A 12,804-nucleotide genomic window follows, 5' to 3' on the forward strand; every position below is an offset into this window, starting at 1 on the left:
ATAATACTAATGTTGTGGCAATGAACGCAAATTCAGTGTTCCAATATCAGTCGAAGCATGTACAATTAGATCTTTATTTTATTCGGGAGAAAGTTGCTACCGGTGATTTGCCCATGAATTATATCCCTGCTAAGCATCAACGAGCTGATGCCACACTAAACCTCTGTCTAGATCATATTTTAGGTTGTTGGAGACAAAAGTTGAGTGTTTCCAATAGAGGAAACGATGTGTTGTAGTGAAGTAGGGAGCATGTTGATCATTGACTAATCAAACTGTTAGGGTTGGTTATTAATTTGTTATATGAACTGGTTAAGGTTGCTGTAAGTGCTTAGAATCTTCTATCTTTGTAATTGTTTTATACATAGTCTAATACTAATGAATGATTAAGAAAGATTATCAACATGTATTACCGAGACTATTCAAAAATAACATCAGTTGAAAATCTAAAAAAATTGAAATCAATGCTATTCAAAATTAATCCTATATATTTTAGAGCACACACTCCCAATTAAAAAGTTAAAGAAAAATAACATATATTACCGATACTCTTTCCCAGCGATAAGCAATAAAACAATACCAGAACGGCTCTGCAACCATCTTATTCTGCTCTAGATTGGCCGGCTCGAGAAGACAAGATGATGCCGACGATAAGGCCATAAAGAGCCAAAGCTTCAGCAAAGATGAGGATAAGGATCATTCCAACAAACAGTTTTGGCTGCTGTGCATTAGCTCTGCAACACAATATCGTTCAAATATCATTTGGAATGGTTTTTGAAGTAAATGTTTGATACTCGCAATATTTCCAAAGCAACAGATAAAAAAAAAAAAAATCTCAGATGGAGCCATCTGAAGGACAGATCAAACATTATCAATCTATCGGTAATTTTCGTAAAATTTAAACACTCGGTCTTTGATCGGATCTCATTGTCACGGAAATTTCGTTGAGGCCTGTTTTCACTTTATGAGAAGTTATAAATCAACATTTTCAAAGGTCAAACGCTTCTGGTATCAATCAATAATAACAGTGTCATATGTAAGTTTCAAACATGGGCATGGCGCTAAAAGCAGCATACCTGACACCAGCATCACCAACAATTCCTATCGCCATTCCAGCAGAAAGGCCAGCAAGGCCACAAGCAAGACCAGAGGAAAGATGGGCATAACCATCGAAAAGGTAATATGATTTCGCCTTAGGATTGATACCAGTACTAATAATGACAGCAATAATCAACCCGTAAATACCCAAAACACCAGCCATAACAACTGGAACAATAGATTTCATCACCAACTCAGGCCTCATCACACCCATTGAAGCAACACCAACACCGCTCTTAGCAGTCCCATATGCAGCTCCCATACCTATCTCCAAAAATTAATTTATTAATTTTCAATTGACGAGTAAACTTGAAAGCAATCAATAACCATTTTTTTTCATATCTAAACCATTTCTTAGTTTATTTGAACGGAATCCAAACCCAAATTCACTATTTATTTTATTTCAATTTAAAGCTGTGGATATCATTTGAATGCAATATTCTTACTAGATCCACATCAAAATAACTCTAATTTACGCGAGTTCTGCCATTTAATTCCAATAAGAACCATGACAAGTAAACTTGAAAGCAATCCATGACCAAATTTAAAACTTTTCCGATTTAAAAAATTTCTGAGTTTATTTGAACGGAATCCATACCTCAATTCACAAATAATTTTATTTTAATTTAAACCTGCTGATATTATTTGAATGCAATATTCTTATTAGATCCACATCTAAATAACTCTAATTTAAGCGAATTCTGCCGTTTAATCCCAATAAAAACTAAAACGTTGAAAGTATAAAATTTCACAGCTAGATCAAAGTAAACTTTTATTTTGTAATTGTTTATATCTCAGCATCAGAGATCCATATCAATCCTATAATACAATATCAAATTTATACATAAATTTAACATAAAAAATCATAAACTATTCCCAATCAGATCGTTTAATGATGCTAAAGTCTAGCAATAGTGATCTATCAATTTTCCATGAGAAAATCAAATAAATAGAAATTGCAAGAGATCTAATTCTAAAAAGTAAAAATAACAATAAATTTCACGAGGAAGAAAGGTAAGGATTCGTTACAGGAGAAGACGAGGGCAGCGGCTGCACCGAGGAAGCCGAAGAAAGGAGCCGTTTCATCGCCGCTGAAAGTGGAAGACATGGTGGATTTAGAGGATCTGAGGCGTGGTGGATTTAGAGGATCTGAGGAGAATGAAGTCGACTCTTGCTTCGTTTCCAGATAGAGTTTATTTATTTTCCTCCGGTTTAGAAGGACACAAATCAGGCACAGTTTTATTTATTTATTTATTTTATATTTGTTCAGGTTTGTCTTTTGCATATAATAGGCTATATAGCCCAAATTAAGTCCTTGGGCCGAAGCTTTATATTTATATCTATTATTAAGTTGTAAATGATTGAAATGTTTTTATTTTAAAAAGTTATTATTATCATTATTATATTTTTATTTTTAATATTTTAATCTATTCTAAAATTAAATAGTATACGATATTAATGAATTAATAATTCTTTTTAAAATATTTTTCTAAATATTTTTTTTAAAATAATTTTTAAAGTATATGTATCTTATATTATATTATAGTATACGATATTAATTAATTAATTAATAATTTTTCTGTCTTTACGATACGTTTGTTTGTCTTTTGACACTTTTTTATTTTTCTTTTTTTTCATTCTTATTATTTATTTTTCTCAATGTTGGATTTGAAAATGTCACGACTGATCAAGATGACGCTCATTTATTTTCTCCTTGATCTTTCTTGTTTTGGACCTTTGAATTTGATTTGGATACACATCTTGTTAAAGTTTGACTCAAATTCAAAATAGCACAATTTAATTGGAGAAGTAATAAACATATTTTGATTAAAAGTATAAAATTTTATTAAAGTAAGTTTTTTTATAAAATAAATTTTTACTTTATTCACTTTCTTTTGTAATTAAGTATATATCCTTATAAATAGATACTAAGGGTAGGGGTTAGACATCAAGTTTTTTTTTCTTCTCTTATGTTGTATTTTCTTCCTTCATATTAGTAAAATTCTTCTCATTTGTCTATGGTTTTTCTTTTTTGGGGTTTCTATGTAAATCTTGGTGTTTTTGTTTTATTTTTCAATTGTGTTAATTGTTTGCTAATAATCGTTCTAATAATATATTAAATTGGTATCAGAGTTTCAAGTTTAAGATTATGACAATAATGAAGTACGTATTCCACTGTTAGATCAAAATACTAGTTTCTCGCTATGAAAAGTGAAGAATAATGATGTTCTTGCACAATTAGATCTCAACGATGCAATAGAAGTATGTGATAAAAAGTCATAACACAATCGACGAATGAGGAAAAGTGTAAGGATCATAAAGCTCTTTCGTAGATTTGTTTATATCTATCAAATTAGATTTTACAATATGTCTTGAAGGAGCAAACATATGCTTCGTTGTAAGTGAAGTTAGAGCAATTATGCATACAGAAATCATTGACCATCAAGTTACACTTAAAGCAACATCTTTATTCCTCAAGTTGGTAAAAGGTACGTCTTTTAAAAAACACATGGCCCCATTCAAGAAATTGTCTATGATCTAGAGATTTTAAAAGTGAAATATGACCAATAAGACTTAAGACTGATCCTTTTATATTTACTGTTTCCTTCCATTATCTTTTAGAGACACGATTTTTTTATTATCGTAAAATACTCACTATTGAAAAAAATGTACAGTGGCCTGCACTCATTCGAAAAGATGAAGCATTTGGTTTATGATTCCTAGCCCCAGGTAGAAGGTCTCGTGGTACTTGGATCTACTAACTCAAACTATGGAAGAGAATGAAATCGTTCTTCTGATAGTAAAGGAAGAGGCATATCAAAATCTTTTAACAGATGTAAAAATTACAGCTTTTGGAAAAAGAAATGTTAAATTAAAGCAGAGAGTTACAAGTTGCAAAATAAGATAAAGAGAATGGTCTGTAGAGAGATCTAGTGTTGCAGATATTGCAAAAATGTTGAGTGTGAACTCGTAGTAGCTTCTGAAGGCAACACAAAGGCAAGGGAGGAGGTGATCCTTGACTTTGGGTGCACCTATTACATGTCTCCTAACCATGAATGGTTTGCGACCTATGAAGTTGGGTCAGCAGGTGTTGTACTGATGAGTAAAAATACATCTTGTAATATTGTAGGTATTGGCAGTGTCAAAGTCAAGATGAATGATGAAATTGTAAAAAACCCTGAGTGATGTTCACCTTGTTCAAGATTTGAAGCGTAACCTAATCTCACTAAGTACCCTCGACACAAAAAGGTATAAGTACTCCGCTGAAGATGAAGTTTTGAATGTTAGCAAGGGTTCACTTGTTGTGGTGAATAATGAGATAAAGAATGGAAGGTTGCATGTTCTCCAAGGGTCTACAGTTATTAGTAATGTTGTTGTTGCATCATTCACCCCGTCGAAGGAATATCTAACTAGGCTTTTGCATATGCATGTAGGGCATATGAGCAAACTTGACATGACATAGTTGAGCATAAAATGTCTCATTGATGGTCAAGAAATTTTCAAGCTTGCATTCTGCAAACACTTCATGTTTGGAAAACATATGGGAGTTCGTTTTATAAAAAGAATCACAAAACGAAACTATATTCATGCTGACCCAATGGCGGATCCACAAATATTTTTTAGAGTGAGCATACATATGTTAACAACATAAAATTTTTAAATGGAACGAGTACAAATAAAATTTCAAGGTGGCATCGTCCATAAAATAAGTAATTAATTGAAGAAAACTCAGATTCTAGGGTGGGCATAAAAAATTTCAGGGTAGTCACATTCAGTAAAATAAGTAATTAATCGAAAAAAACTTAGATTCCAGGGTGGGCACGTGCCCACCTTGATGAAGACGTGGCTCTGCCACTATGTTGACCTATGGGATCCGTCTAGAGTATCATTTCATGGAAGTACAAACTACATGTTGACAATCATTGATGACTATTCTGTAAAGGTTAGTCGTTCTTCCTAAAGCAAAAAATGTGCAAAAAGAAAGGATTGTGAGACACTTGATAGTTTATTGTACGCCACAATAAAATATCATTGTTGAACGAATGCATAGAAAGATAATGGAGAGAGTTTGATGCATACTGTCCAATTATGGTTTACAGAAATCATTTTGGGCTGAAACGACTTTGTCAGCATGTTTTCTAATCAACATGTCTCCATATATAGGCATTAACAAAAAGATTTCGCAAGAGGTAATGTCTGGAAAGCATGCAAATTACTCTAATTTAAAGACATTTGGTTGTCCTGTATATGTCCATGTAAACAATGGTAAATTGGAGTCTAGATCCATGAAGTGCATATTATACTATATAAATCGGAAGTAAAAGGTTACAAGTTGTAGTGTCCCAAAATTAAAAAAGGTAGTTATTAACAAAGATGTGATATTTGATAAAGTTGCTATGTGGTGAGGATCAACCCTTAACGGAACTGCCAAGAATTTACAGGAACCAGAGTGTACATAGAAAAGGTAGAGTTTCAATTTAAAACAAGGTCCTCATCTAAAATATCTATAGAGAATAAAACTCCTCTACAATTGTCTAATCCGCCACTGTTTATTGCACTAAATAAACCCAAAAGAGAAATCAAGCGTCAACAAAGGTTGATCTAGTTGCATACATTTTGAGTGTTGCTGAAGACATCGATGTGAACCAAGAGCCTTCATCTTATTCAGAGGTAATTAACTGTGAAGACTCAGACAAGTGGATGATTGCAATGCATAAGGAAATAGTCATTTCACAAAAATAGCAATTAGAATTAAAAACAACAACAACATAAAAACGTTAATATTATTAATAATACAATTTAACAAATTAAAAGTTTAATATATTATTTTTTTGAGTTGTTCGAAAAATTTTCGAATTAGATATCAAATAACTCATTTCGACTCATTAAACTCTCGAATCAAATTTAAAGTTAAATTAAATACATTCAATTCGAATATTAATTAAACTTCAATTAAATCAATCTCGGCTAGTTTAGAATACTAATCTCAAACAGGTAAAAAGTAAAAACAAAAATATGAAAGAGATTTTATTGGTTGCTAAATAAGCTGCGGAGATACAGGCAAGATCAATTGTGAAAAAAGAGGTCGGAATGAAATTGAAATTGAAATGCAAAATTGAAATGAAAATGTTTAATTTCACGCGTCGATTACGTGCATGTCATGAAATCCGTGTCCCCTCCATTGAAACTCTCCATTCACAAGAAAAGATTTCATTTTCCCTTTTTCTTTAGAGAAAATAATCTTAGTGACCAAAAATCCCATATAATATACGATTTTTACCAATTTTTTCCGGATTTGTCAAAATAACCAACAAAATCGCAATGCGATCGCTAATTCGCAACGCGATCTCCATTATCGCAAATTCGCGTTGCATTTTCGTATTGCGATAGTTGAAAATCGCGTTGCGATGGTCTACAGTGTCGTTGCGATTTTCCCAATTCGCAATGCGAATAAGTAAATCGCAACGCGAATTGGGAAAATCGCAATGCGATACTGACTATCGCAATTCGATAATACAAAATCGCAACGAGATACTTACTTTCGCAACGCGATACTGACTTTCGCAACGCGATACTGACTTTCGCAACGCGATAATACATAATCGCAATGCGATTTTCAAAGCGCCATTAGTATCATGGCCAAGTATTTTATTTTTAAATTCCAAACACGAATATTAATATATTGGAACACTGAACCGTCCACAGTATATCCCGTAATCGCAACTCATAACCTAAAACCTAAAATCACAACTCAGTCCCATCTCCATCTCTAACTCTCTCACCCATCTCCGACGAAATCCGTCCCCATCTCCGGCGAAATCCGTCTATCTCCATCTCTCAAAGTCACCCTCACAATCAGAAATGGAAAATCAACCAAATCAACCAACGAGGGTTAGTTTTTTTAATTATTTTCTTTTTGAAATTTTTGCATTATTATTAGGTTTTTCATATTGAAATTGATGATAAATTTACTGGTAATTTCAATAATAGATTAACCATTTCACTTAGATTGCTTATTAAATTAACCGAGAATCGCAACGCGAAATGCAAATCGCAACGCGATTTTAGTTTCGCGTTGCGATTCTCTCGTTGCGATAGTCAAATTCGCGTTGCGATAGTCATTTTCGTGTTGCGATTTTCATTTTCAGAAACTATTCTTCTTCTGCAAATTGAAACTTGAATGAATTGCATTACTTCAACCAAAAAACAAAGACAAATACGAAATTCACAGTGTTGCAAATTTAAGTTTGAAGAATAAACTACTACTCTTTATGTTTATTATTGTTTTTGGTATATCTTCACAGTGTAGTTTTTGGTATATCTAATTTAGTATGTTTATTGTTTTTGTAGAACTTTTATTCGGCTCAATTGACCTTGAGAAATAAAGTCAGCCTGGCCAAAACAATTGCGTCGAAGCTTTCACCTGCACAAAGAAAAATGTTTGAGGATACATGCTTTGGGCCATGGCTGAAAGTACAACATCCCGGTGGAGATGCGATGTTGACACACCTGTTTCTTCAAACCATGACTAGCGATCTACCAGAGACTATACAACGTCGTGATGAAGAGATATGGTTTGATTTTCCACCGACGTATACGTGTTTTGGGCGGGAGGAGTTTTGCTTAATCACCGGTCTACGCTTCGGACACGATGATGTAGGTCGGTACACTAGACACATTACCCGCCCATCATGGCTATCCCGGGTTTTTCCTGAGCTGGAGAGGCCGAGTCTACACGTAGAAGACCTGACAAGATTGTTGAATAATAAAGACGGTTTTACTCGGATGGATGACGTCGACGTTGTCCGAGTATGCCTTCTAATTCTTTTGCATGCCGGCTTTTTAGGCAGAGAGGCCAGACAACCTATTCCAAATGATCTAATCAAATTGGTAGAAGACCTAAATGCGTGGAACCTGTTTCCATGGGGCTCGTATTTATGGAAAGCTACATGGAATAAGTTATCGTCTGCCTTGGATGATCGAAAAAGTTTGCATGACGATGGTTCCAAATACACTTTGACAGGCTTTATTTGGGCCTTTAAGGTAAGAATTTTTATACGATGTTTCCAAAATTATAAGTAATTATTTAACAATTACTAATGTTTGTTATTATATTGTTTGTAGATTTGGATATTTGAGGCCTTTCCCGCTATGAAGACATATGCAATAAAAACTTCAAATGATATTCCCAGGGCTATTTCCTGGAAGAGGAAACGGACCTTGCAATGGGAAGATTTACTACGGTATACGACAATAAATAATGTAAGTTAACATAAATACTACCATATGTTTATAAACAAGTTATTACTAGTACACGTTTAACTTTGTTTGAGCTTTTATATTGTTAGGAGGCCAACACTCCTCTACAGAGGTTGACACCCACGGAAGCTGAGCTTGCCACTGATTGGTGGCAAGCTAGTAATCGTTTTTTTGATGGAACGGTTGATGAGCAGCCTCTACTTCGGGAGCCATCACCTCACCCAGAGCTATCACCTCACCCAGAGCCATCATCTGATCGACCCGGCTATACACCTCCACAACGACAACCATCACCTATTATGTCATATCATCGAGCCTCTTCTCCACCATCACCGCAAGATAGGCGACCGGTAAAGATGCCACGACGTTTATCTCCCTGTTCTCCACCTCCACCTCAACGGGATGAGTTAGGGGAGTTACGTGATGAGGTCAATGCCTTGCGTGAGGAGGTCGGTACTTTACGCAAAGACGATGGTGCATGGCGTGTTGAGGTGTCTACATTACGTGGTGAGGTAGCCGCTCTACATGAGATGGTAGCATCGTTGCAGAATGAGGTTCATACTCTACGCAACGAGGTAAGTTTAAGATTTTTCATACTCGTAATTCATTCGGTTGCTGCCAATACTGCTAAACTGTTTTTGTTAGTATTTGTTTTTGGTTTTGTTTTTGTCTTTTGGTTGAAGTAATACAATCCATTCAAGTTTCAATTTGCAGAAGAAGAATAGTTTACTTTCGCAACACGAAAATGACTATCGCAATGCGGAAATGGCTATCGCAATGCGAAATGAAAATCGCAACGACAAAATCGCAATGCGAAATGAAATCGCAACGACAAAATCGCAACGCGAAATGAAAATCGCAATGCGATTTGTGTTTCGCGTTGCGATTTTGTCGTTGCGATTTCATTTCGCGTTGCGATTTTGTCGTTGTGATTTTCATTTCGCATTGCGATAGCCATTTCCGCGTTGCGATAGTCATTTTCGCGTTGCGATTTTAAGTTTCGTGTTGCGAAAGTAAACTATTCTTCTTCTGGAATGTTTATATATGTTGTCCTTTTAAATGTTTATAAGTGCTTACTTCTGGAATGTTATCTGAGCATTTTGTGAACTATGATAGAATAATGACTTGGGTGAATACAATGCTAGTTTGAAACATATTTGTCTTTGTTTAATATCATGTCTGTTTATTTACTGATTTATGTATTAATTTTTTTTAGCGGCCCGATAAGGTGGATGCTTTACGTCGGGTTTTCCTTGCACGATGGAGTTCACGCATCAGACGGCGTGGACGTGCTATTACGTCTCCGTTCACCCCAATGGTGCGAAGACTCCGTAAGAAGAAGCCCGACTCACCGGTCATCCCTCAAGAGTCCCCTCCAATCGTTCAAGAGGCCCCTATTCTCCCTCAAGATTCCCCCCACCGTTCAAGAGGCCACTGTCATCGTTGAAGAGGTCCCTCCCACCATTCCAGAGCCCGATTCACATGGGGTAATATATCGAAGTATTGAGAAACCCCACCGGTTCCGGACATGATGGATGAGAGTTGGCTCTCGTATGAGTTACCGGCTAGTACCCTTCCGGTATCTGAAGTGGAGAGGAGACAACTACCGGAAACAATTGTGGATAATACCCTTTGGGCTAAGACCGCGGTTGATTTTTATCTACATGAGCAGAGCCAAGGGTGTTACACTGACATCAGCAAACTCAACGATGAAATGTTTTTGTTGCTTGATCGATCTTGGTGGGGTGTGCTATTAGGGGTTGAAGACAGTGGCTATTTGGATGGGGAGGTAAGTCTTATATTTGTCTTATATATGATTTTGATTAATTTGTTTAAAAATTAATGTAATTCACTAATATATGTATTTTTTTGTAAAACAGCATATCGATGCATGGGTGTCACGTCTACTAATAATAAGGAAGCTTAGGAAAAATAAAAAAAATTCGCTATATACAATAATGCCGACGGCTTTTCACGCAGTTCACTTGAAGAATCAACGAGATGAATCATTTTTGTTGGGCAATGGACAAGCTAAACTTTATCCTGCATGGTGGGAGGTTGATAAGGTTAGTGTTTATTTTTTAAATTTTTTAAAGGTGTTCATAAATAAGTGCGCAAATAAATGAATTATTACTTATGATTGCAGGTGTTTATCCCTGTTTTGGAACGTCGTCACTGGCTTCTCGTCCAACTTCAGCTCCCATCCCTGAAGATAATAGTGTTTGACAGCATGATCAATTACATATCACTGTCTGATTTGAGAGATATTTTCAAGGGATGGAGCTCTCATTTGGCTAAATTCTTGGATGGGATTAAGTATTGGAGTCATTCTGGACACAAGAAGCCAAAGAAGTTCAATGTCACAGTTGTCAGAGACGAGACCGCGCCACAGCAATCGCCGGGAGCCAGAGGGGATTGTGGTCCTCTCGTATGCCTTTGCTTGGCGCGTTTGACGACGGGAAGCACAGAGTTTTTACCTCCCACCGATAGAGATAGAGCTGCAGTAGGCTTGTGGTTTCGGCATTATATGGCTAGAGCAATATATTCGAGACGCTGCCTACCTGCATCCGCGTTATGAAAGTGTCCATTGTTAATTGGTAAGTCAAATGCAAGTTTTGTTAACATATATACTCCTTTTGGTTTGAAAATGTTTGGTTAAGTACCTAGAATTCAATAATTTGCTGTTTGTAGGTTTTAGATGTGTAGGAAGTCTTGTTTGAGCAAATGTTTGGTTTATGCAGGTTAATCCTTAAGTGAGCTGCGTGAAATGGATGTACGGGGTCACAAAGTTGTTGATTCATTGATTCAATAATTGATGAAGAAATAAGAATTATTATTATTATTTGATTGTTTAATTGATTTGTAAAAGATGATTTGTAAATGTTGATTTGTTTAATTGATGTGTACATAATTTGTGTTGAAATGTAATAGTTGATTTGTTGATTTCAATCTGCATTATGTTGAAGGCAAAACAGACTATCGCAATGCGAAATGACTATCGCAACGAGAAAATCGCAATGCGAAATGAAAATCGCAATGCGAATTGAAAATCGCAACGAGAAAATCGCAATGCGATTTTCATTTCGCATTGCGATTTTCTCGTTGCGATAGCCATTTTCGCGTTGCGATAGCCATTTTCGCGTTGCGATAGTCAAATGAATGTCTAATAAGTGATAACAACTGAACAGATCATAGCAATGTTCAAACTCAAGTTACTAATACATGCCTAACTGAAAATGTTAAAAGTGCACACATAAAATACACATAATGCAAGTTTTGTTAACATATATACTCCTTTTGGTTTGAAAATGTTTGGTTAAGTACCTAGAATTCAATAATTGTTAAAAGTTTATGCATGTTAATCCTTAAGTGAGATCGCAATGCGAAAAGAAAATCGCAACGAGATAATCACAATGCGAAATGAAAATCGCAATGACAAAATCGCAACGATTTTAATTTTCGCTTTGCGATTCCCTCGTTACGATTTTCATTTCGCATTGCGATTCTCTCGTTGCCTTTTTCATTTCGCATTATGATTCTATCGTTGCGATTTGCATTTCGCATTGCGATGGTCAAATGATTGCCTTTCGCAACGCGATTCTGACTTTCGCAATGAGATAATACAGAATTGCAATGCGAGTTTCAAAGTTCGCAACAGGTTTTAGTTTCGCAAGCCAAATTTTTTGTGTATATATCTACGCAGCATCAACATCTCATAATCCCTAAATCGCAACTCATTCCATCTCCATCTATCACTCTCTCCGGTGACATCCGTTCCTATATCCAACGACATCCTTCCCCATCCGGTAACAGGTCTTAGTTTCGCATCTCGTTTGTTTAGTTACAACCATGAAATCATCTAATGTTGATCATGTTTGGATAGATTTGTGTTTTGGAGGGTCATGGGAGAATGTTCATGGTGTTTTACAATATATGCCTTTACCCATGAATCTTCAACTAAAACTGTCATTAAAGAAGTTAACTTATGAAACCCTAATGTTATGTGTTTCAAAGAAATTGAATTTAGAGCCCCTAAGTGGATTTAGGCTATCTTATCAGAGAAATGGTAAAGTTTATTTGTTAACCGACAATGAAGATGTTGAACGATTCATTGCTTACATTAATGTTTCAAGTGATGATGTTACATTGTATGTTGTTGAACCTAGAAATAGTATTGTTGGGTCAGTAGCGGGTAGTAATCAACTAAGTGGGTCTCAAAACCCACAACCTTTCTCTAATCCAAATCCAAATCAACTTTCAGCACCAAATTCCGGTTTTTGTATTGACCAATTAGACGATGATGAGCCAAGAGAAAAAATTGTGAGTACTAGTCAGTATTCGAAATTTGATCTTGGTCAATACCCGGACTTTGATATTGGTCAATACACGGATTTTGATGATGTTTCAGAAGAAGAAACAGACCCTGCGTGTAATGATTTGATATTGGTC

At 35.5% G+C, this 12,804-nt stretch overlaps 1 protein-coding gene across 1 annotated transcript; it reads right to left on the reverse strand.

Moving 5' to 3' along the window:
• Window positions 1-550: 550 nt before the first annotated feature.
• LOC120203416 (V-type proton ATPase 16 kDa proteolipid subunit) lies at window positions 551-2,253 on the reverse strand. The gene is made up of 3 exons (XM_039203716.1): window positions 2,125-2,253; window positions 1,074-1,359; window positions 551-731 (listed from the first exon to the last, which is right to left on the reverse strand). Exons 1-3 carry the CDS (start codon window positions 2,201-2,203, stop codon window positions 599-601), a joined length of 498 nt encoding a protein of 165 aa, XP_039059647.1. The 5' UTR covers window positions 2,204-2,253; the 3' UTR covers window positions 551-598.
• Between the last annotated feature and the right edge of the window lie 10,551 nt (window positions 2,254-12,804).

This window comes from Hibiscus syriacus, unplaced genomic scaffold (genome assembly GCF_006381635.1).
Source record: "Hibiscus syriacus cultivar Baekdansim isolate YM2019G1 unplaced genomic scaffold, ASM638163v2 tig00009942_pilon, whole genome shotgun sequence".
Classification (NCBI taxonomy): Eukaryota; Viridiplantae; Streptophyta; class Magnoliopsida; order Malvales; family Malvaceae; genus Hibiscus; species Hibiscus syriacus.